General features: G+C 34.7%; 1 protein-coding gene across 2 annotated transcripts; it reads left to right on the top strand.

Annotated features, from left to right (window-relative positions):
* Positions 1-27,565, top strand: LOC136797574 (phosphatidylinositol 4-kinase beta-like). 2 transcript variants are annotated; one of them, XM_067054160.1, is made up of 13 exons: positions 1-197; positions 18,650-19,092; positions 19,404-19,447; positions 20,859-21,062; positions 21,369-21,784; positions 22,173-22,312; positions 22,632-22,859; positions 23,267-23,453; positions 23,932-24,251; positions 24,578-24,684; positions 24,997-25,132; positions 25,594-25,714; positions 26,686-27,564. In XM_067054160.1, exons 2-13 carry the CDS (start codon positions 18,661-18,663, stop codon positions 26,868-26,870), a joined length of 2,520 nt encoding a protein of 839 aa, XP_066910261.1. In that variant the 5' UTR covers positions 1-197; positions 18,650-18,660; the 3' UTR covers positions 26,871-27,564. The 2 variants fall into 2 exon arrangements, with proteins under 2 accessions (XP_066910261.1, XP_066910260.1); XM_067054159.1 differs by lacking the exon at positions 1-197 and adding an exon at positions 16,069-16,274 and having other exon boundaries at positions 26,686-27,565.
* Positions 27,566-27,759: the final 194 nt, after the last annotated feature.

The raw sequence follows: 27,759 nt of genomic DNA on the forward strand, positions 1-27,759 counted from the left end.
TTTGAAATTCAATCATGGCGGATTCATCACTCACATACACTCCTCCTCCATCATCTTCATTTTGTCTTATCTAAGACGATCTAAGACCATTACACAGCAGTTTCCAACAACCTTCTACTCTTGCAAGGTTAGCAATCACTTCAATCACCAGCTATAAACTAACAAGACTTAAAAGTGACGCAAACGCAGTAAAAAAGGTAAAAATATTTTCGAAATTTTCTCTAGGCAGTTTTTTTGGTTTTGGTTATAGTTAGGTATAAACACTTCCTTTCTCTTTTATGATTTGTATAAAAGGGAAAGCCTTTTAAGGCACAAAGCTAAGATTCTAGAGAAGCTCTAAAAGCAAAAAGCAAACCTTGACAAACTCAGCTTGCCACAAGCAAAAAACATTTATGATGAGTTTTTTTAGGTTGTGGATCTATTATCTACAGTGAGAGTGGGTAACATCAGTGGAGGCTAACATGCATAGCCCTTAAATGAATGAACTAGCTGCTCATTAAAATAAACTATATTCAGCTCCGCTCACAGCTCTACAGTACTCTGCCATTTTTGTTTTGATTTAATTTTGTATATTAATGACCAGACGGGTCAATCATTTGAGGGCTATGCATGTTAGCCTCCGCTGATGCAAGTTATCCACTCTCACGGTATCTATTATGGTTGAGTTACTGGAGGCTATGGGAGCCGCCCATTCTCGCAACTATAGATGCTTTGAGTAAGCATCCCGTCAGCACCCTTGGGACTTTTCCCCTTTTTCTCCGGATAACCAATGTTGCTCGCATCCCTCAGATCCTTGGTTAGAAAAAGCTATACCTGTTTACTTTTTTCTTGCCAGATTCAACAAGCCATCAACCTAAAAAATTAATACTGACATCAAAAAATTCACACGATCTTTCCACTAGACACTTCTAAATTATCTGCCATTATGAAGATGTTCCGAAATTAACCAATCGGGTTTACAATCGGAATTCCTCTGGGAGTTAGCGAGTCGGGAAATGTAAAGTTACGTAATAGGTAATACATAATGCATAATTTTCCGGGGTTAAACGTATAAATAAAAATGAAATGGTTTGTTTTTTTCTTCATTATATATTTAAGTTTCCATTATCAAAATTCTAGAAATGCTAGTTTATGGACCATATATATTAGAAAATTGTTATATATTTCGCAAAATAAACACTTACAAAAGCTATTACTTACTATTTTTACCCCCGCTTTTTAAACAGTGTCTTCTGTGGGCGTGATATCAGGTGGAGACAAAACGCCCTCATCATAAGATTCTCGGGTCGTCCTATTGTTTGTTCCTTTTGTCGAGTCTGTCGGTCCTATTGTTCATGCTAAATCCATACACGATGACGTCAATGTTTGGTGGCATACCTGAAAATAAAAAACAAAAAGATTATCATATTATTTTTGCATGAATTACGCTACCTTATACGTCATTATAAAATTATACAAAACGAAAGAGAGTCTAGACCGCCTGCCTAGAGCGCCGGCCCTAATATTTTTTCTCTCGCGGTCTTCAGGGGAAATCAAAAGTTATCAATATTCTTCGAAGGAAGAATTTGCCAAACAAACCCCTAGACAAAAAGATGTATTTTGAGGTTGGGAATGGATCCTGCGAAGATGAAAAAATTTTAACTAGGCGTTTTTTTGGCAAAGCCAAAAACTCTGATTTTTTCTTCCCTCAAGCTAAAAAGGTTACGGGTTTTGGGCAATCGAGGCAAAAATCAGCAAAAAGCTGGTGTTTTCCGTAAATCTGACAATTGCAATAAGATCCTCGCTGATAACCGGCATGAGATTGGAGAGGGTTTTTACGATAGGGAAAATCTTATGTTTATAACAAACTGCCTAAATTTCAGAAGCTACCCCAGTTTGCAGAGAATGGCAAGTTTGCTCAAGATCTCAAGTGCACAACTCGGAAAAAGTCAAGTGCAGGTGCAAAATTTAAGGTTTTCAGGTGCAAGTGCAGACGTTTTTTTAACACCAAGTGCAGAGTTCTGCTATTTTCTCCTCGAGTGCAGCTAATAGACCATTTCACCTTTCCATCCTACAGTTGGGTGTTTAAGATAAAAACAGCAATTATTGCTCTTTTCGGCAATTTTTCAACGATGAAATGCTGAATCAGGAAAATATGTTGTCCTTGTACACGTTTTTGTTTTTATAAGGAACACGTTTATAAGGAACTTGAGGCTGAAGATGGTCTGAGAAATAAGGAATTGTTAAGGAACTGCTCAGGCTGAGAATAAAAAAACAAGCTAAGGAATAGCAAGAGTTCAATTTGAACTTGAACATTTACAACAACCTAAATAAAAAGACAGAAATATTACTGAAACGCCTTTCAATATGTCAAAAAGATAAAAAATGCTGATAAAGAAGCTACACACTTAGCAAATCCAAACTTAACCGCTAAGTAACTAAGGAACTCGATAAGGCAGATGGGGTCGGTACTAAAATCCAAGACATATATGAGTACTAAAAGGTTTTTTGACAATTTTAGTACACAATGTACTAAAACTTTTTTTGACATTTTTGCATAGTGACCACCTAAATTAGGCTTATTTTGGAATTTGGTTCAGAGAATGGCGGTCTTTGGACTTTCAACAAAATGCCAACTCTGGTTATTTAAGCTGTCAATGAACCTGATCTATCTCTCTCTATTCTAGATAAAGACTCAGAAACAGTCAAGACACTTTTGCTCTGCTCTACTTTAGTTATTGCAAAGATTGATTGGTTATTTATCACCTCTAATTTACAGCTTGCTATTTCTTTTCTATCCAGTTATCCATGGTTCTTTACAAAAACAAAGCATTCAACTTCGAAAACATTTTTTATTCCTTAGTATATAAAAGCAGAACATTAAATACACCCCTATTTCACAGCCCGGTGAACCTTTTTCCTCAGTGGGGATATAAATTCTTATTGAAATGCTAATGGGATAGAAATTCTATTGGGTGGTTTTGGATTGCAATTTTTTTATCATGGAATTTCGAGTCAAAGTCAATTTTCAGTGGGAATGAAATTCAAGGGTATTTTCCCACTGGGGACGAAATGTTTGCTTAATTTATGACACAGGGGTGTTTAAATCTTTAATAGAAAGTTTTTATTTTTTTGATTTTGCCTAAAATAAATGGTCGATAGTTAAATTTCCTAAAATTTGGTGATTTTTAGTACTCTGTACTAAAATATTTCTTAAATTTATTGAAGACCCCACCTAATTTGGGATTTTAGTACATATGGTACTAAAATGCTTTAAGGCCTTTTTTTAATACCACCACGTCACTAAAAGTCATGATGGCTCGGAGCCATTTTAAGGTTCTTTATAAAAAAAAAATGTGTAAGGGCAAAGATGTCAGAGGTGTTTGAGAATTGTGAAATTGCATTGAGAAAAAGGTTTTTCTGATTTTTAAAAGTGATTTTTTCAATTTTCGTTGCTCAACCTGTGCTCAATAACATGAAAAGTTATAAAATAATATGTAAAAAAATCCTGCATCGATGCAGAAACACAGCCAGGAAGAGATAACAAAACCCCTGTTGTAAGTTTGTTTACACATTACTCATTTTTCTAGCTGCATTTCCAACAAAAACCAGTTGAAATCGAGGCACGGTGGGCCTACTTATTACAAGGGTGTCAAATACCATGTGTTCAATAATAAAATCAACTTTTCTTTCAAAAACGGCAATAATTGCCGTTTTTATCTTAAACACCCAACTGGTTGAATTGTATGCAAAAATTATGGTGGCCGAATTGCCGTGGTGAAATTCCCTTAGAAAGTATGCAAAACATATGCAAAAAGAAAGTATTAAAAACTTACATGCATAATTGGCATTATATTAAAGTGTACCGTCAACTGCTCCAACTTGGGACTATCTTACCCAACATGGGACGGCCATTCCACCACCATTTCACCGAACCTCCAAAGTCATTTGATTTGAGTTCAATGAACCGCTTATTAAAAAATACACAATTTCTCTTTCGCACCGAGTAGGCTTTTAAATTGAAATATGAAAAAAATCCCTAGTGGAAACACACGTGAATGTGAGCGTTTGACGTCACTCGCGCGGCAAGTTACACACTTCGCTATTTGTTAATCCCATTGGCCGGTAGGCGGTTAGGCGGTGGGCGTTCTCTAATTCTCCATTCAGCGTCCAGTCGTTTTAAATGAAAACAAAAGTTAAAAAGGGCACGCTATCAGTGAAAGTTATCGTGACATGTTATGACAGAAAGTAGTATGATTGATAAACTTTGTGGAGTTATCAAAACAAATTTGTTGTCAAAGAGATTTAACAGTAAGTGAAAATACAGGCCAGATATCAACAAGTCCCATGTTGCGTACACTCGTCCCAAGTTGGAGCAGTTGACAGTAATATTGTAGAAGAAAGATTAAATTAGCTTCTTTTGAAAACTAGAAATAATCAAATTTGCTCATCTCTTAGAACAAGCACTTCAAAAAACCATAACATTAGACAAAAACTCAAGCTGAAAAATCACCCGCAAAGCTACAAAAATAATCCTTAATCGGCTGATGGTAAATTATTCTCTTGGGAATAGAACGGCCAAACGTTAAAATCAAAACAATGATCTGAACCCGCTGAATGTGTGACGTCATAATTACTGCTTTCAGTTTGCGTGTTTTGAAAATTTGATGTGTGTACTCCGTCTTGGTGGAATTTTTTAATGGCATGAAAACAGAATATGCAATATCTTTAAGAACAAATTTTTAGAAGGCTTTTGTTGTTCTGTAAATATTTCCATATTTTCTTGTTTTAATGATTATAATATTTCTTTATAAGATGGTTTGTTGTCTTTTTAATCTTTGTGTAAACTTGCATATGTTTGGTTAGTGTAAAACACAGGTCACAGGTGTTGACAGGTCAGCTTCAATTACTGTAAAACACAAAGAAAATGTTTGAAAAACAGTTGTTAATGTCAAAAATATAATTCCAAAGGTATTTTATTGATTTAGAACTATTTTAAAGCTAAAAATCTACCCACGTGATTTCGCGTTTTATGCGTTTTATTTATATCACACATGTAAAAAAATTATCTTTTCAATGTTATACGCATGTTACGTATGTTATATATGCAAAGAATAAAAAAAATTTCAAATATCGATCTCACCTTTGCTTTAAACAGCTCCCTAACAGGAAAATAGCTGTTTATCACTATGCCATAACCTCATACTTTGAGATAACGTCATTATTTACATAATTTAAGTGTCATTTGTTGTCAATATTTGGGGTTGATGATTTGTTGTTTTGGTCTTCTAAATAACATATCTTGATATTACATTTCCATTACATATAATATTTTCAGGAACTTATGTTATGAGTTGTATGTTACAAGTGCGTTACAGTTTTCCGGTCTGTAATTTGTATGACCCTGTGACCTGTGTTTTACACTAACCGGCATATGTTTTGCATATTTTCCAACTAAATCCAACCACTGCTTTTTCGTTCCTCTATTTTTGCATACAATTCAACATAGTGGATGGAAAGGCCTATTTTAGCAATTTTTTGTCTTTTTGGGCGAATTTCCAAGGTATAGGTGCACCTTGTCCGGACCAGGTGTTTTATCAGGTGTTCTTTTCCAGTGCGAAACTTGGTATTTCCAAACTTTTCCTCGAGTTGAGCCTTGCAAACTGGAAGCTACGCAGCCAGAGTACCCCGGAGTCCTGGTCTTTTTCTGATAATAGAAAAGTGGCAGAAGAATCTTTTTAGTGCGAGAATGGGGGAATCTCATTCAAAAAGACAGTACAGGAGGTTTCTTAGGGGGGACCGGCGCTTTCTGTGACAAGTAAGAGTTTGACTTACTCTGCTTAACGAGACTCTCCCACTCAATACAATCAGCTTGGACAAATTCTTGTCTTTTGTTTTTGATATAATCTAGCTCAAACATCAGTAAGCACATCCTTGCAATTGCATGGGGTGTAAATTTTCAACAGGTATTCCATACCCGGAGTGTAAATGCAATTTAAAGACATCTTGGGCAAAACATGCTAATTTGACCTTTAAATGAAAAATGGCAAAAGACGAATTGAATCAGCAACTTTATTTCTGCCATAAAATAATCTTCAAATATGTAAGAAAAAAATGACCCATTAGGAAAAAATTTCATCTCCAATTTTTTGCAAATACAACTTAAAAAATTGTTCTCTTCCAGCTGCTAAATCTTGATTCAAGAAAAATGAAACAATATGAAATGATAAATTTGGCGATTTATGATCTAGTAAGCAGGAAATATAGTATCAGGACCTGCAGGCAACCTTGTAGGTTAGTGTTTGGGTTTGGATAGGTAGTGGTTGTGTATCAAATTGGCTAGGAATTTGATTATTATCAGTTAGGGTCAGCCTTGGAGCTTGAAACAAGCCTTCTTTTGTGATTTCTCTTAATATATGGTCTTTGCATTTAGTGGGTTCCAATCCCACCCGTGACAATCTTTTGGAAAATTATTCAAAAATTGAAACGATGAAAACTGAAACTTTCATAAAATAATTCACAAAGCTCCAAAAATCAGAAAACATACAAACTAGAGACTGAAAAATAATAAGAAATGAGACCGAATGAGACTTTCACTACTGTAAAGAACCCACGACCAATACATTTTGGTTGGTTGATTAAATAACTGTTGCATTTTGTTTCAAGCTTTCAACTTTTATATTTACTTGTCTTGGGATCTCGAACTTGATTCATGTAACTCTCTCGTCCTTGTTGTTGCAATTGCATGCTGTAGATGACTGATGTTGTTTTTTCTGAAGCTTTGATTTTTTGGAGTTTTGAACCAAAATTGGTGAAAGATCATTCTTTCCCACTTGTGGCTTCTACTTTGACCTCTCATTAGTTTCCTTTATGGATTGCTTGTGTCATTGATGACTCCTGGTCCTGAAATGGAAACACACAAATTTTGGCAAGCTGATTACCTATTGATTGAATGATTATTCATTGATTAGCTTTTAAAGATGATCACAATTGATAACAGTAAATGAGTATGCAAGCTTTAAAACAGTGCTCAACCAAAACTAGGAGCACATATACAATCAAGAAAAAAGGCTTTTTTTTTTGCCACAAGACTCAGAGTTTCATGTTTCTACAATCATCATCACAATCAATAGCCAATTGATGAAAAAAAACAATTGATACTCATGATTTTAGAAAAGGCTTGGTTTATTTTGGTCATAGGTTGGAAATTGTTATTCAATTGTATCATGCGGGAGATTCTGGGCTAAAACAATATCTTTTCACATTCTCTTCTGCCATCTTGGATTAATATATAATTTATATATCAAAATGCAAGATGAAAAAACCTCTGGTATTTACGAGTCGGCATTTCGAAATCAACTCCGATTTCGTGTTAGGAGTTCACGTTTAGAGGTGATTATATTCACTTTTTCAGCTAAACATAGATTGCAGCTTTTTGAGCCATTTCTGTAACAATGCGTGATCGATTATTTCCCAGGATAGAATTGGTTCCGCTCCATTTCTTTTCAGATTCCAGTAGTGGTTCAATAATTGAGTGTGGTTGGTAGATTCCTTGTGGTTCAAGGTAAACTTGTGGGAGTGCCATCTGGTTTTGAAGGTGTTACTCATAGATTAAAATAAAAATCAGCAAATGGCCCTTTCCAGAATTTTCAAAGACATTTACTTTTTGCGAAAAGGGCTGCAATTCTCAAAAATCTCAAAAGTTTTGTTAGCAATTAGTTTGTACGCCTAATGTAGTATCTGATGATGAGCCGTCATATTATTCTTTTGGTCTTTAAAAGTTCTACTTGTTGTAAATTGCATTTTGCTTTGTAAAAAAATCCGGATAACATTTTTTGTAAGTTCCCAATTTTCAACATCACTTGAGAAGAATTTAAGAAAAAGATTAAAATAGTTAGAGACTAAGGCGCTCTTTCATTTATCTCTAATATCAAAACAAGGTACTTTAGAAAAGCCTGTAATTTTCCTGCAAATCTCCTTGCTTTTGTTTTTTGGAAAATACTTCACATATTATTGCTATTAAAAAAATTCCTTAAAATTATTGATGTTTTTCATGCTGCTGTAAAATGTGTATAGAAATTACTATATAACTGCAGTAGCGTGGCCAAGAGGGGCACAAACTTGTGTAGAAGAGCAAATTTTTATGACACTGTAATTATCTATTCATAGTATTAAAAACTAAATCATAAAGGCATAAAAATCTGCTCTCCTACACAAATTTTGCACCCCTCTTGGCTACGCTACTGAGCTGGATAAAACCGCGTGTCTAGAAATCCATTGTCCAGCAAGCCTAGTCTTTGCCCTCCTTTGTCATTGTCCCAGTCTGTAATAAATCACTTAAAACATGTAAAACAAGCTTTTATTTTGAATTTGTTTGCAAAGGTTTTTTTTCAAGCAAAATAACATTTTCTGTCACAAACTATGGGGGGGGAGTTCTTACATGGGATCCTACGTTGATGGGGGGGCCAATGCAAATGGGGGATTTCAGGATTTTTTTATTGGAAGTGGGGGTAGAAATTGCAGAAGTTAGATATAATATCTCAAATAGATGATTAAATGTGTCTACATTTCCAGCATGTGTGTGATCATTGCAGGAAATTGTTATTTTTGTTAAGTTATTATGCAAAATATACATAAATCACAAAATTATTCTTCCAATGGGGGGGACCCCAGAAAAAGGGTATGTTGGGGGAGAAGACCATATGGGGGTTTTAGGCCCCAAATGAGAGGTCCTAAAAACCTGGAGGACACCATGTTCTCATTCTGTGAAGAAAGGGAAGAAGCTTGAGGTTTCTTATACTTTGTGTCTTTGTGTTTTAATTTAGGATTGGGTACTTCGAGTAAGTAAAAATTTAACGGGGGAGGATCATTAGCATGCTTTTATTTGCTTAAAAGCAGTCCATAGTCATGTGACAGCAATCCTGATAATATTTTTATTAAGTCCAATTCAACATCACCTGAGAGAAAATTAACGCTTCATAAAGATTAAAATACTTATTGTTCGTGTCTAAGTTGCTGTTTCATTTATTTCTAATATCAAAACAAGATATTTAGAAAAGTCTGTAATTATTTCCTACAAGTCTCCTTGCTTTTTGTTTTTGGAAAATACTTCACATTATTGCTATAAAAAAAATAGAAATTCCTTAAAATTAATGACTTTTTTCATACTGCTATAATATGCATAGAAATTAGTAAAAGTTTTAAAAATGGATAAAGCTTGTGTATAGAAACCCTTTGTCCAGCAAGCCCAATCTTTGCCCTCGTTTTACATTGTCCTAGACCGTAATGAATCCCTTAAAACATGTTAAACAAGCTTTGTATTTTGAAGATTTGTTATCAATGAAAACAAATTAATCTTTTCTGGCACGTAAATCGACAGAAGGTGCATTGTCCAACAGTCTTTGTTACATGGTATTGCGCAAAATATAGTGAATTTGCCATGGGACATGCCCCTATTGTTGTTGTCGTCCTGTGTTTATTTCAAACATTTTGTAATGTCAATAATAATCCATAAATAATGACAAAGTCTACTTTAGGTTTTTTCTAAATCTTCAAACCTTAATGAGTAGTGAAGCTTCCTATGGTTTGGCTTTAAGCAGCAATGCTTGGGTTGAAAATCCTGATTTTTTTATGAAATTTTGTTATTCTTTTGTTTCTTTTGTAAGTTTTTATTAGTTTTTAGTTCAGGAGTGTGAAATTTGGTATCTCTATAATATCTTTCCTTTTTGCTAATTGCAGGTGCATTGGCAAAATATTGCTACTAAAACTCTTATTGATCATCTCGTTGAAACATTTGAATGCTTTTTGTAGTGTGTTGAGAAATTTGTTTAACTAAGGTAAAATATGTTCGTAATTTTGAATTTGTTGCTGTATGAGGAGTGTAGCCTAATCACAATGTTTCATTTGCTTTTCCTGGTGATCTGTCTTGAAAAGCAATTTGCTGAAGTTTGTAAATGTTGGCCTTTGATATTGAACATTTCAATACAGGAATTGGAGACTTTATTTTTTGCTGAACAGGGTTGTGTACAACAAATAAAGAATGATTCTGAATGTACTGACCAAGTTAATTTTGACTATAATGTTTGTTGTTGTTTCACCCATCTCTATGAAGTTTCCATGTCGTGTTTCTTTTTTCCAAAGAGAAAGAAAACATGTCGATGTTGTTTTTATCTTTAGATTTGATCCAAATATTTAGATTTTCCACTATCAAATCTTTTTATCAGGATTTCATTTATCTACTTCAATGAAAAGCTTTTACTGAATGTCTATAAAGATTGACTGGTCTCTCTTTTGTGTTTTTTAGGTTTCTCTCAACAGCTTAAAGGTGATAACGGTTGTCCCTTTATTACAGTGTTCCAGCCATAGAAAACACCCTTAAACCCTTTGAAGACATATGTCTATGAGCCATCAGGACTTTTTTTCATTGAGATTATAAAATAAGCTTTGGAACCGAAGGGGCGTTTGGCTTGTGAAATATCTGAATTTTCTTGAAATGAAATTTTACTTTAATTATAATATTGAGATTTGTCATGATTGTGACTTAGTTTTTCTTTTTTTTACCCTTTGGATAATTAGTTTCGGCATCCTAAATAAGAACAAAAGTTCGTTATTGTTGTATTCCAATGGGTAATTTCATTTTTGTGTTTTTCTATCCTAGAGGAGGGAGATTGATTTTTCAATTTGGTTGGAGGTCCGTCTAGATCTCTGATGATATTGATTTTCATCCGGTTTGAAAAGAACCTAAACATGGGATCCGTGTTTTGTGGCGTTGAAACACTTTAGTTCACTCCCCATCGCTCCTTTCTTTTCAATTACAGTAATGCTGTTAAAAGCTTTTATCCTGCGTTACTTGATGTTTGGCTCAATTCGCAATAGAGATAATCCTTTCCTGTCATTCTCTGTTGATGTAATTTCAGTTTCCTGGCAAAGCTTTTGTTTATGTTTATCACCGTCTCTTCAATGCAATATCTTTTGTTTGTTTGCTATAAGTTGTTGCTCTATTAGTTACAGGCGTTTTGTCTTATGGAGAATATTTTTAAGCTTTTTATTCCAAGCTGTTTCTTGATAATCATTTTATCCTGTGAGAAAACGAATTGCTTTTCCTCGATGCATCTTTTTTGAAGAAGATAGACAGGGATTTGTTCATCTACATATATTTTTTGTTTTCCACAGAAGGTATTAAATTGGACTTTTTTTGTTTTGCAAATTTCACATCATCAGTCCCTAGAGAAGTCCATGGTAATTATCCAAATATTATAAATACTTTGTTTTTACTTTATGAATGACTTTTAGTAAAATACTTTCTTCTGATGATTATGGTGTAGAAGTGGTCATTAAATAATTTGCTACAAATTTATACAGTAATCTCTGGAATCCAAATTTAACCAACTGGAATTTTTATCTTTCAACATAACCATGAATCAAAAGAATTCGTAGTATTTACAAAATATGAATGGTTTTGTAAGGCGCTTTAATCAAAGGGTCCGGCTACTATATTGATAATTCTATAACTTTTTTGCTTAGCTAGTTGTCAAGCTAAGTCTTCCTTTTGAAAGCTTATAATATGTCGTCAGGCTAACAGCGAACTCCATTAAGGCGCATAGTATATCAGAGTAAAGTTGAATCATTCCAGTTTAGAGCTCTACTACAGTAGTAGATGAATTTGTATTAAAATTGATTAAGCTTTTAAAGTTTTTCTCTTCCTATTTTAAAGTTAAGGCGACTTTCTTTTTGTGATGTCATTGTGCTTTTCGAATTAAAAGACTGAAGTCGGAGGGCTGATTCACCCCTGAGAAAAATGACGTCATTTTTCCAGTTGGATAAAAATCATAGAAAGATAGAAAGGAAAAGTGTAGAGAGAGAGAGAGGAGAGAGAGAGAGGGTTATGATAAAAAGACTTCCATGTTATCTCGGCTGGATTGCTGTATAGAAAACCCGAAAGATCTCTTATACTGGCTTTTTGAGTTGTAACAGTTCTCGTTGTGTGAATTCGTGTGTTACTTTTTCTTTCCAACCTTCAAAGTTTTTTTATAACAAGAATCTCAGAATGAGGGGAGTGAACTATGTGTTTTAGCCGCACATAGGGAAAGTTATATTTGAAATGAATACGGACTTGAATAAATTTTGGTTTTTGAAAGAGGCTTATGGGTTTTACAGAAAATTTATTTTAGTAATCTTTAATTCTTGAGTTACATTTTATTACTTTTTTCTTTCATAGCTTTTTCTCACAAAAATGTTTGATTTTAAATGGAGGTCTAAGTGTCCAACGTTAAAAAGTGGGCGTTTTCCTTTTTTTTTGACCATGGCTTTAATTTCAGTCTAGTTCAAAGTTCAGTTGATGTTATTTGATTTATCAGTGGAAAAGTTGAAATCATGGGCTCGCTAGAAGATCCAAGAATTAGTTAATTTTTTAGATACATAATGCCATATCTAACTGATTTGATTATGGAATACTGTGCACGCTTTAATTTTTTTTCACCTTTGATCTATAAGGAAGGAGTTTTACCTGATTTTGAACGACTTTTGACAACACATATAAATTATAAAGAGCATGATGGTTTTCGAGTTTGACTGTTGTGATGGGTATATATTGATGATGCGAAATGGTTAACTGAAGCGATGAGCTTTATGACTGAACTTTGTTTATAATTTTAAACGGAGCTTCTGTTGAGCTTTTTATAAAGATTGCTATCCTCAATCCATTTTGATTGGCTCTTGAATGTCTCCCTCGATTAAAAATGATCTTAGATTAGTTGGGGTTTCTCCTTGTTCCAATTTTGAAATAGTGCAGTAGCTTCAGGTAGGGTTTGCGCAAAGAAGGTTTATTTTCATATCCATAATACCTTTGTTTAGATAAATATAAGTTTTCTAGCAATAGTTTCTAGTAGCCTTCTATTGGGGCTCGATGAATTAGATTATAATCTAATAGCGTGTATCTTTTGCGTTGTTGGTGATACTGTGAGGTAGATTTGAAAAGGAAAAAAAGAGTTTTCCTAAACGTAATTTCGCGCTCATATATTGTTTATGTTTGTGGTAGGGATATCTGAAAGGGTGGATCTGTTTATTCTATGTCTCTATGCTAAACAATGCAATTCATTTGCGTAATGTTATCTTTGCAAACGATTCTTTTTACACCAATCAAAGTAAATTATGATGATGCTGTTTCTTCTTTTGTTTTCTCATTAATGATTTAATACTTCCAAATTGCTTGCTCGTCAAGAGGACATTGTTCATTTTAAGATAGTTTTATGTGAATGACTACGTTTTTGATTGTTAAATGGGGGAGTTAACGACCAAAGTGTTTAAGCATGGAAGCATGATCGTTTCAATGTTGCTGACACACGAGAAGTTTCTTGGCTTGTTTTTTAGATGAATTTGCTAGAATTGGGTTTTGCTGGCAATCGAGAAAGGAAATTTTTGAGTGATTTTTTGCATGCTTTTGCTTGAAAATTGATTTGTTACAAAGTTACTTTTTTTGTGTAGGATGGCTTGTGGTTTAAGATTTTTGTATTTTGCTTAGACAACGATAAAGCACCTTTTAGACAGTTTTTAGTTTCACATGACTTTTATACTAGTCTTGATGTCAATCCGAACTTGAAAAGACTTGATTTTTGACGGATTGTGGGACTTTCCTATCCACGTGTTTTTTGTTTGTAAACATACTGGTTATTTAACGTTGTCGTCACGAAGTTGCTTTAGTTTTTGCTATGATCATCACATGAGTTCTGTTGTCAGCCTGAAAAGTTAAGTCAAGTATGGTAGGATGACCTGATTTGGTTTGGCATTGATATTCTGGTTAAAATTGAGAAGATTGAGAGTTGTACATTGTGCTGATATGGTTCTCGAGCTTTTTTTTGAAGGTTCGCAATCTTGCTTTCAGTCTTCTGAGAGTTAAGACAGGTATGGTTTTAGAACCTTGGTTTGTTCTATTCTGGTAAAATAAACTAAGTGTACTACTACTAGGTTTACTGGTAAGACTTGTCTATCTTCGGCTATCTTTTTAAGGATTGCAAAATCTAATCTACAAATATATGCATTTTGTTGGAATGTAATTTGATCTCTTTTTTTCGGTATTTGTTTTTGGTGTCGACAACGTCATTTTTGTCACGACTTTTGTTATGCCAGCTAAAAATCAATACGTAAAATAATGAACTTTTTGAACTTTTCTGATGTATTTCCAAATCGTTAACAAAGCCAGTTCTACGTTTTTTTCAGTTTATTTTCAATTTTTTGAATTATTTTCAAGGTCAAATTCTTTATCAGAATTTCTAATTGAAAAAAAAAACCTTTTATAGTTTTGATTATGAAGATTAAGATTCTTGAAGAGCTGCTTTGGGAAGGTCTAGAGGAATTATTTCATAAATTTTTATCAGTTTCGTTATTTGATATATTGTTTTCCAAGAGAGTGTGTTTGGTTTTTTTCATCTTTTTATATCCTCATTATGTATTATGTAACGATGAAAGTTCAGTGGTTCAGTCACATTAGCGTAGATAAAAATGCTTTTTGTTTTGTTTTTATTCTTGCGTCGATTCTCGAGTGATGTGAATGTTATGGTGTTTTGTAGATATGACTTAGATTAACCAGTGACTGACCTGACGATTTGTGACTTTTCGTTACTGTGTACAAGATTTTTCTACTCTCCCAAAAATCATTTTCGACTGTACAGTTTTTCAAGTTTTTGAGATTGTTAGAATCCTATTTTGAGTTCGATTTATATTGCTTATCCCTTCACAATTGTATAACTGTGTCCTATATAAAGTATAACTCTTCATCAAATCTAACCTTGATTTAGAAAACATTTTGTCATTTAACTTAGGATGAAACCACTGTATGAAAGTCACTTTAATCTTTTTCTTGCTTTCTTTCTTACGTAAGCACTATTTATTACGCAAACTCGATCTTTGAACCGTAATAGTTTACACTGATTCTCATTATTCGTAACTATATTTTGATAATTTTAAAATCGGAATTTTGAAAACGCTCTTCTTGTATAACTCTTGTGGAGACAGACACATTCTTAGACGTAGTGATAAGAAGGAAGGATCTGAGATTTTTTGTAATAACACAGGTTTAACATATTTTAGGTAGTATTTAAATTCTCAAACACTGTTCAGCTCTTGTTGAAGAAGACTTTTTTTTTCAAATAGTGGCAACCTACTATATATGAAGAAAACGCTTGCTGTATGGTGACCGTTGATCCACAGTTGATCCAAACCCGGATCGATATTTTCTTGGCATTGAAAAACATTCGTAATAGAGGCATTTTTAAGCTTGTTTTCTTGTTATGTTATTTTTGGGAAAGAAAATTTGGTGACTTTACATAGTGAAACAATCTTGATGATATTTTGATATTTTTTTGCTGTTTTTTTTGTTTGGAAAGTGACCAAATATTTGGTCATTGTATGTTTTACAATAAAGATAGATAAAGTGTTTAAAATAATTTTGCCATTGTTTACTTTTGTGTCATCGGTTGGTTTTAGCACTTTGCCGACCTGTGGCGACTCCCACTTTTGATATTTTCAAAGGGATCTCTTTAAATTGGGCGTCTCTATTATGCATCGTGTGGTTGGAGCTTTTTTTTTGACTTTTTTCCGTTTTTTAAGTGCAGCGCTTTAGCGTGGGTTTTTGAGACCGAGTCCTTGTTGTGGTATCAAGCTACTTAATAGAGTGTATCATTTACACTTGAACGTAGTAAGCCATTGTTGTGTTGGAAATTTTAATTGTATTTATATAAGAATTGAATGAATCAACTCGTCAGCTCGTGGCGATTACAAACTAGCGTAATATAATGTTTTAGGCTAAAGTACGACTTGGTTAAGTGAATTTGGTTCGCCAAACCAGTGTTTTTTTTGGTGACAGGGTGTTTTACGTACAGGACTTGAGTTAGATTCTCTCGTGTCAAACACTATAAGGAGGGTTAAAAGAGGTCTCACGTGAGCCAATGAAGCTCTTCGTCTCGATTATTCAAATACTTCGTGTCTTATACACGGTTATTGATCATTGAATGCGGTTGTCGTGCTCTATTAGCACAAAACGGTTGACAGTTTGTTTGAATTGGTTTTACTTTTAACTATCCAAAATTCAATTTAGAAGTACTATAACATCTTTGTAAGCAAAGTAACAATAACAAACAAATGTATGCAACAAAACTTTGAATAACCTTGGTTGTAAAAATATATTTTCTTGGCCTGCCTGTTAAAAACGAGCTTGATCAAAATGGTTTGTGAGCTTTTGATAACGATTCCGGAAGACGCAAATTCATTGCTCAAGCCTGGATACATTCAACGGTTAAGAGGTAACACAGTCTAAATTTTACTTCAATATTTTGCTTACTGTACATAAGCTTCACGAACTGGACTATTTTTGGGTTCGCATTATTATTTCTGTATGGAATAGGTGTGTGGGGGGGGGTGCCAGCTTCAAGTTTTAAATGTCGGTAAACATTGTCATTTACTGATTTCATGGGCCTTACATTACGTCCTTAGAATTATACAGTATGTCATGACTTTGATATGTGTTTCAGTACGACAATGTAACGGTATAAAACCGCTTACTTTTGTATGCGTGACTATAGTTCGATTCATTGATAATTTGTTTTAAATGTTGCCAAACTCGTGAGTTGGCTTTACCTCAAAAAAACAGGTATTTCGAAATCCACCATCCCATGTTCTAATGATTTTACCACTAGTTTTCCTTCCTTAATTTCTGGTATTTAATCTTATCATGTAAATCTTTTAATACCAATTGAAGCGTTTATCGTTTAAAGAATTCCCCTTTTTTTATCAAAAAATGGCATCAAAGTCGACAACATTAATCAGTGTTTTCACTTTGTTAGCTAAGATTTATGTCACCGATCGATGGCTCAAAGTATTCCTATTCATGGACTATTCAAATGAATTTTGATATCTTTGATCTGACTTGGTAATAGTTTTCCCATATATTTATATTCCCATAATATATTTTCCTCATTTTTGACAGTAGTACCCTGCAGTTTAAAACATCATCTGTCAAAGTTAATCTTTGGACTTTGTCATATCTTTTCCTACCATATAGCTAAATTGTTTTTATAGTGATTTTACTCCTAGTTTTAAAAGATTTCACTCTAACTTTAAAAGGATTTCAACAATTGACTTAATTTAGAATAGTACTAATGAATTCGATTTTAGAGTTCAATAGTATATATAGAGTTCAATCAATTGCAGAGATAGAAATAAAAACGCGAGTGTTTCAGCATTCGATCCACAGAAATTGCATATTTAAAAAGGACGAATATTTTAGAGAAAAAAGTTTTCATAACAGTCTCAAATCTGCGACAACAACGAGACTACAAGCTTTAATATTTTGTAATGGCTTGTCTACACTAAGTAGCCCATTTTTATCATGAAATCAAAATTATATCATCATTTGAAAACTTAACGAAAATTAGAAAGTAAAACTGTGGAGGAATGATTGACAGGATGAGCCAGTACCTGATCTATCTGCTGATTTTGTTGATGAAAAATCGACTAGACTGGCTGTGTGGAGATTCCCCTTTTCGTATTCCTATCTTTTAATCGATGAGCAAATATCGGAAAAACTCGATACATTAACAAATATGAAAATTAAAACCAAAGTAAACTGAAAGAAAAAATATGGTTTCAATAATCAAATACTGTTAGCCTCTGTTACAAGACTTTTTGAGGTTTTTCTTTAAAGTTAGCTCCAAACAGGCAACAATTCTTAGTTGTTGTTATAATTATATATGTACCCCCTATATAGAACAGAATAATACAGTCTATGCTGCTAATGAAACATTCATTTTTGTCACCGTGCGGATCTAAGGGAGATTCAAAGTTTATGACGGAGTAATCTTTCCACCACGATTCTCTGTAATAAATTTTGTTATCCCTCCCCATCTCTCAGATCCGCTTCTGCCTTGTAAGAGCATATACCGACTTCCACTTTTAAACAGAAATAAGGTCCTGTCTTGTGCTGTCTTCGTTATATTCAATTCAAAAAAACGTTTTGGAGTAAAAAGACACAATTACGACGAACGAATTCCAGTTTACTGCTGTGTCAATGATTCATTTTGTCACTTTGACATTTTTATGACGTCACTGTCAACAAAAATAATAATGATAATGACTAGAAGAAGGGACTTTGAACTAACTTGATATCTACGCTTTTTGCGGCCTGTCAACGATAATATGAAGAAAAAAGGTATTTATCAAAAAGGTCTCGAAATGTATTTTGTTTTGAAATCTAATACCCTATGCTGCCAAAGCTTGATGTTGTCAAAACAACATATCATTATTTAGAAACTTTTGTTTTTTGATATTGATTAGACCTTTTTTACCTAAATGTTGCAATATTTTATTGTAATATCCTTTAGTATCATATTTGTATTAAGAAACTAGGACAGCAGCTTTCATAGAGGTTTTTCTTCTTAGCTTAAAGATGGCCAACTTAACTGTTTTCTAATTTTTATATTTCAATTTTATTGGTATAATATCGTGGTGAAATTGAAATTACTATGATGTTTTTATATATATTAAAGATGAAAAATAAGTTTTAATCTACTAGGTTATCTTTGACCATTTATATACAGATTTATAAGTATGAAGTTCTAATGAAGCTCTGTTGGAATGTAGCTGTATTTAAACTAAGGATTGTTTCTTATTTTTTTTCTAGGACACATCTCGATGACGCATCCAAACCAAGAAAACGATAACCCAAAAACCATTCCACAACCCAATTCGGAATTATCGGATACGAATAACAAAAAGAATCTACCCATGGCTGTCGATAGCGTCGAGCAACACGTGAAACCATGCAACTGTGGACAAACGACCCCAGAAAAACAACAAGTCAAGTCGTCATCTAAAATATCAATGAGTTACGCCAAATTAAAACGAGACCGTCGGAAATCGAAATCGAAAAACCGTAAAAATTTAGATCGTAAAAATCGGCAGTTATTAGCGAAAGTTGAAGATGCATCGACGTTACCAGCTGAGCAAGGCTCTTGGTTATTAAGACTTTTTGAATCAAAATTATTCGACATGCCTATCGCTATTTCATATATGTTCAATTCAAAGGAATGTGGTGTTTTGGCGTACCTAGGGAATAAATTATTCGTGAGTATCCAATCTCTTTGCTGAGCGGGGCTCGATAATCAATGAAAACTTAATGAAATAGGCTTCTAATCTTGATCAGTGTTGAATATGGAACTAAGCCGAGATCTTAAAACCTTTTTTCAAATATTTTGAACCCATACGCCTGGATTGGCTCATGCTGCAGAAAATTATTGAGGTCTTGAATACCATTTATAGAGAAATAAAAGTCCTCAACTTCTCAACTTGTTCTTAACATTTTGGCCATCAAGCCTTATTTTCTTATATAGTTTGTTCTTATAAAACAAATTTTCCCCTTTACATTCTCTCCACAGAGTTTCACAGACCAAGAAGTAGACGTTTATTTACCGGAATTAATGTAAGTTATCTGTTTTATATTCATGACATAATCCTTTATCAAGAACCACTTTAGAAAAACCTGGATTCTCCAACAATTTTGTGCATTCAACTTGTATGCCAAACTTCCACGTTTGACCCTTTTAGGTGTTTCCGTTAAAAAGGTTACGTCATTCATATTTCAGGCAAAATGCTTTATTATCAGTTTCCTTCAGAAAATCTCGAAGCAAGCAAGGCATCACTCATCTGCAATTAGAATCGAATTTTTTTCCTGATCAGTTTTGTCCTTGTTTGGAAAAAAGGCTACATTGCAATTATATCTTTTTCGATAATTACTTTCTTTGCAAACATTAAATACTAAGGAAAACCTCAAAATGTTTCTAAGCTACTTCTTTTGTTATTAATAAGTGTATAACATAATCATAGAAACGGTAGCCAATGAACTTTGCATTTTTGACATTGTAAGTGCATGACAATATTCTCTCAACAGTATTACATAGTCTCAACAATTAAGCTTTAACATTCCATTGCTATGAACTTTGGTACCAAAAATAACTCAAATTGTTCTTAGAGATTATTAAATTGGCTATAAAATTCTTTACAACAGCCTATCGATTACTTGATTTGCATACCAATGATTGTTGAGTTCAATTCCAAAGTGCCTCAAATCAATTTTATCGATCTTTTATCATCACGATAATCATTGCATTCGATTATCTTACATTCCATACAAGCCTTTCCCATAGGTTCCAATTAATTCAGATTTTGTTGATTTAAAGCACGATAAGACTTCGATCCATAAATTCAGAATACGGAAAATTTAAAACCCCAACGGAATAAAAAACTTTTTTCGACATTTCACCCTGTTTCCATGCCTTCAACGCGACTTATTAACACCAATAATTATATGTGGCTCCCCATTTATACCGTTAAATAATTTAGCGCCCCGAATCCCTGCTTACAATCTTTTCACAATTATTTGCCTCACAAGAAAAACTTGTACAATCGTCCCTCTAATTCGATCCTTAAGGGACACGAAAGATTCTTTTTGAATTGTAGAAAGATTCGGATAACGGAGAGTATTTTAAACGAAATTCCAGCTAAAAAGATCAATGATTTAGTTCGAGTTACAGAAAGATTCGAAATGATATGGGTTTGAATTACAGAGAGTTGACTAATCTTCATTAGTTGTAAAAAACAAAGAACGATACCTGTGATATCTCTTTCACTTCGATGTGAATCTAGGACTATAATCTAGGACTTTTAGACAGTCTTTCGATTGTTTTCACGGGGTCCATAGTCAACCGGCTCGGCTATCTATGAGCTAAACGGAGCATGGGAATAAGTAGAAATTTAGAAGAAATTTGTAGGGTCAAAGTCTTAGACCACTGGACTATCGCTCATTCATTGATTTAACCATTGCTCACGTTTAGACACATGTACCTACACATGGAAGAAGTAGCGGATTACATTTTCCCATACCTATCATTACGCGCCAAAAATCACACCATATTCAGTCTGCGTTCCTCATGGATCCTTGACTCTGAACTCAATCTGGGTGAATTGGAACCGGAAGAAATTAAACGTGGAAAGAAATTAAGACAAGTTATTACGGAGGAACAAACTAAAGTGCACAGGTATGAATTGATATTCGACTCTACCTATTTGAATTGCCTGTCCTTTTGAAGAAAAGCTACTCGTCCGACAGCTGGGTATATTTCTCCGAAACCAAAATAATATTAGTTGCACGGTTTTCTCGAGGTGGCATACGGGATATACAGGGTCAGTAAATACCGTATTGGTGGCGAGGCTTAACGAGTCCTTGCAAAACAGCGCCATATAAAGGGCTCTACAGCATTAAGTTACTATGCATAGTAGCTCATGTAATGTCAAATGAAACCTTCATTTTAAACTCTGTCTTTTTCATTTCCATTTTCTTTTAGACCAAAGCTTATAACAACACAACAAACACCTGCTTCAAAGAAATCACACAAACGGTCCAAATCGGAAGCTCTTATCGGAACGATCACCGATCGGGCGTCATTCCACAATCCTTTACCCGTCACACACAGTCAATCGACTGATAACATCGGTCAAGAAAACTTCAAAATGGGTCTCGCGTTTGGTAAATGTCCGCAACATCTTCTATCCGGTGGTGTCCGTTTAGACCCGGCCGTTGCAATGCAGAAGGCATCTTCATCGAACGATCTCAAAGACTTAGCGACAGATACTACCGAGGAAGACTTGAGTCAATGTTGTTGTTGGCAGGTCCCATTATACGTGGCCGAGCAAGAATTCGTAAAAGCTCTCATGGATATCGGTCAACGAATGAAAGGTCTTCAAACGAAACAACAGAAAGGTATAATATAAAGAAAATAAAAGATTCGTAAAACAGTGAGGGATTCAACAGCTCTTCCTTACCATGAACGGATATAGAGATTCTTTCTTCGACAGAGGCATTGTCTGGAATTTTTTCTTTGAAAAGCCCGACTTACAATTCATAATTATCATTTTATGATCTAGTTCTATTCATCGAAAGACAATTTCTTCGCGAATCTGCGCATGGCGTTGCGTCCTAGCCGTCTGTAGACTACATCCACATCGATTAGATTTCTAATTCTTTGTAAGAAAAGATTTGTTAATGTTGATTTCTCATTGGAAGGTCATTACAACACAGTTAGAAAAACCCAACCAATTTTCTAAAATTATGGTAGTTTTAACTTACTTTTACTTTCTTCCTTCTTTAGTACAACGTCTTTGTGCGGAACTGTCTCTTCTCAACTTGAACTTACCTGCCAAAGTATTTGTTCCTTTCGACGACATGTTCCCCCATCATGTGGTCCGTATACCTCATAACGCGGCCGTCGTTCTTAACTCCAAAGAAAAGGTAAACCATCCATTTTCCTTACGTGCTTTTTTTATTTGCACTTTTCGCTGCAAACTTAAGCACAATTTTGCTTCTCTATTCACTACCGGGGTCGTGGAATGGCTGTCAGGTTGGTAGGGTTAACAAGAATGTGTATTTTTCAAAATAGGTATAGCCGTGGGTATTGAATGAAAATGATTTACAAAAGATTATGAAATGAAATATTACGATTCAAAAAGAAATAAGCAGGACATTTAATACGCCTGAAGTAAGTTTTGGCCATTTTCATTTCAACACCCTCACAGATTTAGTTTTCACATTTCCGTTGGCATTTTCGCAGGCACCATATATCATCTACATTGAAGTGTTAGCTCATGACGTTGAAGAAGACCTCGAACTTCAAGAACAATACCACGAAAACTTACTAGCTGACCACTATCGAAGCATGAACGGGAATGATGACACAGTATTGAGTACACCGTTCGACCGGACGAAATTCGAGGACGGTTTAGGATCGTTTGATTGTGGTTATTCACCGGAGAGTAGTGAATACGATGGAACGTTGTCGGTAAGTGAGAGATAAAGAGAATGGATATTTCACGTGGATAGCCAAGTGATTTACAAATTTTAGACAGTCTTTTTAATTGATTTCGATTCCTGGTGATTTTATTGTGATTGTTTTAACGGGATCAGTGGCCAGCCGGCTCGGCTATCTATGAACTTTACGGAACATTCGAAGGAGTGGGCTTTCAAACTGGGAACCCCTAGTTTCTCCTGGGCCAGTGCTCCATACGTGAGAGAAATATTTAGCAATAACCATTCAAATCTTCTTTGTCGAGAGGGCTCGAAGTAAAACTGTGTGAGGGACTTGACTAAGTAAGTTCTTTGCTACAGAGTTTATCACCGTTTATCACCGTAAAGGTACTTCTTTGATAATGACACTCCTTACCAGACTTCTCTCCCTTACTATTATAGGTTGGCGATGACATTAGTGAAACGACGACGGGGAGCAGTGAAATTCCTTCCGAAGAAATCGAAGAAAATGAAGAAGGAGAGGAAAAGGAAATGTACATTTCTGCTATCGATGTTCGGATGCGACTCAAAGATTCGGTATCAACGCCGAAAGCACAATTCATGGTCCGTGATCCTGATGATCCGTCAGGTATGTTCGTTGATGAAGAATATTTTTGAAAACTCAGGAAAGCGAAAATGTCTCTTCTAATCTTTCTTTGGTCACAATCTAATTCTACTCTTACTTTTGTCTTACCCTTACCAAATTTACAAAAGTATGTTATAATCCTATAAACGTCAATTTCATGATATGCACACCGCTACAATGTCTTCTACGGACCCAACAGCTGATTGATTGAAAGTGACGTATTGACTGATTTTACTTCACTTACAACCAATAAGCTATTGGGTCCGTGGTGTGATGTCAGAAGACATTGCAATGGTGCATATCATGAATAAGGAGAGTGCGTTCAAGTTTATCAGGGTCATGGTGTTCTTAATTCTAAATGATCCCGGCTTGAATTACGTCAAATCAAATATTTTCCATGCGGGAGCATCTATATAATAATTTCGCCTTCACTGCATTTAACCATGATAAACTTGAACAATTTGATTTTGTCTTCATTCAGCTGCTGCATTGAAAGAGCCGTGGACGGAAAAAGTTCAACGTATCCGGCGTATGTCTCCTTACGGACACCTCCCAAACTGGCGGCTCATCCCGGCGATCGTCAAGACTGGAGATGATCTCCGTCAGGAATGTCTAGCCTACCAATTGTTAAGACAATTCCAAGCTATCTTCCAACAGGAGCGTGTGCCTTTATGGATCCGACCGTACGCTGTCTTGGTATCCTCATCAGATGGGGGTTTGGTTGAACCCATTGTGAATGCGATCTCAGTGCATCAAATTAAGAAACAAAGCAAAATGTCACTCCGAGATTACTTCATCAATGTAAGTTTTTACGCTCTTCCTAAGTAAAGTCGACGCTCCCATATTCGATGATTTACTAGTCGATTCGATCCATTATTCGATAATATTAAAAGTCACCGTCAATGAGAGTCTCATAAATTACGCTTTCTAACGCTCCTTTACTCAATGAAAATCCAATTCCCCTTGAAAATCGAATTAGAGAGCGTCGGCAGTATTTTATCCTTCCTTTTCAAGTCTTTCGGCTCTTATATAAATCTTTTGGTCTTGAGTTTTCAATAGTTGAGTCTTTTCAAACAATGTGAAGGTTGCTTTCACAATGCTAAGAATGTACTATTTTTCCTCCTCAGGAATTTGGTGAACCGACAACGGAAGAATTTCTAACAGCTCAAAGAAATTTCGTGGAAAGTTGTGCAGGATACTGTTTACTTTGCTACATCATGCAGGTTAAAGATAGGTGCGTCTCTAAAATTTTTCCCATATTTCCCACAAATAATCAGCCTGATTTCACCTACTTTTACCTATCTTAAAAGATTTTTTAAAGTTTCTCCAGCACTTGAGAATTATGAGCTACTGTAGGAAGGCTATAGGGGATCGAGTCAGTAACCGATATAAAGTTTCGAGGAGAGATTCCGTGGATATTCGAGTTTAGTTATGGACATTGAGCTAGTTTTGAGTTAGATCAATCGTCCTCGAACCAAAAGTAAATTCGTTCGAGTTATGGAGCTTTGAATATCATACTAATCGTTGAACTTATTCCACATTCCAGACACAACAACAACATTTTGGTGGACGCTGATGGCCATATCATCCACATCGATTTCGGTTTCATTCTTTCAACGTCGCCTGGCAAAAATTTGGGATTCGAAAATTCACCTTTCAAGCTGACTGACGAGTTCGTTGATGTAAGATGTGTTTATTTTAGTATTATTTTCGTGTGATTAAAATGATAAAATTTTGATAGAATCCACGAAAGCTGTTGGCAAGTTTGAAAATTTTCTCCACCTTAGGAGCATTAACGTGTCGGAAGAAAATATCTACATTGAGTACCATATCATAATTTTTCTTTAACTTAAGACTGGACACCAGATTTGATTACAGATCCTTAAACGCCGGGTAGCTCAGCTTTACAATCTAAGGGTTGTTGGTTCGATCCCCGGTCACCGCCAACTCAGCGGATGAGTAGCTTAGATTGGGTAATCTGATCTAGGCGGTAAGTTACTGGGAGCTGAGAGTATGTGTGGCGCTCCACCTCAGCATTCGATCTCCCAGGTCTAGCGCAAATAGAAAAGGGGATAGACTCCCTCACTCCCGGCTCCGCCGACAGCCACCAGATGAATATACTTACTTGCTACGTTTTCTTTAGGTTATGGATGGCCCAGACAGCGACATGTACAATTATTTCAAAATCCTCATCTTACAAGGTTTTGTTGCTGCACGTAAAAATATGGACCGTGTCTTACAAGTCGTGGAAATATTCAAAACTGGTTAGTACAAAAACAAATCTTTGTTGGTTCAGGGTTGTTGGGGCTAGAAAGCATTTTTAACCTAAAAGTGATGAGTATTAAAGTTAAAGAAAATATTAATTTTGTTCCGCATTTTGTATACCTTTAAAACACTTTTAAAACAAAAATTAATTTTTCTAAATTCCGAAGTATTTTTGGATCAGCTTAGCACCTTTTAGCAACTTGGTTGCTTATAAAAATATGTATGAACTTTTTCACCTATACTCAATAACATTTTCTAGTTGTTTATGACAAATGAATCTTCCGGGGCAGTAAATTTGTTAAGAGAGGACCAGTAGTAAAAAAATCATGCTTCTTTGACGTGATATTCTCATTTTATCACGTGTTCAACACACTTTATTCACGTTGAGCTATTTTTAACCGTTATTGATTTATAAGGATCAGTTTATGAAGCTATTAAGATATCTCTAATGGCTTTACGAAAAGCAAACCATGATTCGCATCAAATTACAGGCGTCCATGACGTATTCTACAGGTTTTGATAAAATACTGCGAAAATTATCACCAATTATAATTTCTGATCTTATATGCTCATTATACATACAATTAAAAGATTAGAAATCAAGACTTAAGTTTACACTTCCGTTCTGTGACGCAAGCCGTAGCCTATACTAAGACGTCTCAGCTTTTTTCCGACGTCTCTACGCAGTAACGTCTATTCCACTTTGTCACTTTTTCGAATGTTTGGAGCCTAAGTTTACGGGCTCAAAACATTAGATTTTTTAACCTCACTTTAAACTTTCGAAGCTCTTGCAGTAGGGGAAAATGAAGTTCGCGTCAGGAAAGTCTTCTTTTTTCAGAACTTCATTAAAGTGGCACTCGCCAAGAAATGGAATGAGAAATCCCAGTTTTCGATGAGGTGCTCGCTAGTTAAGCCCTAAAATGAGTCAAAGCTTTATAGCTTAAACTTTGTGAATTTCTTTTTCCAACAGGTTCACAACTGCCATGTTTCCAGCAAGGCGTATCAACCATCGAATTAATGCGAGAACGATTTCACATGAACTTAACAGAGGACCAATTAGCACGTCACGTGACCAAGTTAATTGACGACAGCGTCCAATCACTGACGACGAGACTGTATGATAGTTTCCAGTACTTTACGAACGGTATTCTGTAGTTTATCACTAGCGGTTGTAGTGAAACGGGTTGTAAAAGAGGAGGAATTTTGGAGAATCAGTTTGTGGAGAAAGTCATGCAGATCTCTGATCCATTCGTTCGATCAATCGAGTTGTGCTGAAGGTATGAGCTACACACCCCATGCATGAAAGAAGGGCAAAATCATTTTCAGAATGGATTTACACAATTGAATCTGCATTTTCTGCGGAACTGCGGAATTATGAGATTTTTGGACTTGATCGACCGACCGAATATTAAACAAGCCATAACCACATTGGCGCAAAGTTTTAACTGTCATTACTATGGCAACGATAATAACACGGAAAACTTTTTCTTAAAACTCCAATGATTCGGAGATGAATCAATTGGGACATTTAAACTGAAAATGTCATTTGACATAGCTGCTGATATTACAATTTATAAATAACATCAAAATTGCCATCTTACCATATTACATACAATTCTTTGAACGTTGTAAAATCTTTTCAGATCTTCCAGATTTTTAATAGCGTTTATTTTAAAACAATATTGAACAAATTTAAAATGTCTTGTTAATAACGAATTTATTACCTTATCCAAACTTTAATTTAGTTCTTAGTTAAAAAAATAATTTGTTAGTTTTTAGGTAGCTTTATTCTAATTATAAAATTTTTGATAATTTTTGACCATTGAAATTGACAGAGCTGAATAGACCTTTTCATAAATTACGTCACGATCATCACTTGCCTCGTTTTGAAATTATTGCAATGGTGATTAACTCCCAGCAGATTTTATTAAAACTACATTCTATTCATTAAAAAATCATTTAATGTCTCAAGGGACATAATCACCATGGAAATTGTTTTAATACGAGGCAAGTGATGTTCATGACGTAATTTATGAAAAGGTTT

The sequence above is a fragment of the Clytia hemisphaerica genome, unplaced genomic scaffold (assembly GCF_902728285.1).
Source record: "Clytia hemisphaerica strain Z4C2 unplaced genomic scaffold, Clytia hemisphaerica genome assembly, whole genome shotgun sequence".
NCBI classification, from domain to species: domain Eukaryota; kingdom Metazoa; phylum Cnidaria; class Hydrozoa; order Leptothecata; family Clytiidae; genus Clytia; species Clytia hemisphaerica.

Excerpts from the sequence above, each read along its gene's own strand:
- LOC136797574 (XM_067054159.1), top strand. The coding sequence starts at position 16,196 with ATGGTTTGTGAGCTTTTGATAACGATTCCGGAAGACGCAAATTCATTG. Across the intron at positions 22,313-22,631 it reads TTCTTAACTCCAAAGAAAAG|GCACCATATATCATCTACAT; the intron begins GTAAACCATCCA and ends GCATTTTCGCAG. Across the intron at positions 22,860-23,266 it reads AATACGATGGAACGTTGTCG|GTTGGCGATGACATTAGTGA; the intron begins GTAAGTGAGAGA and ends TTACTATTATAG.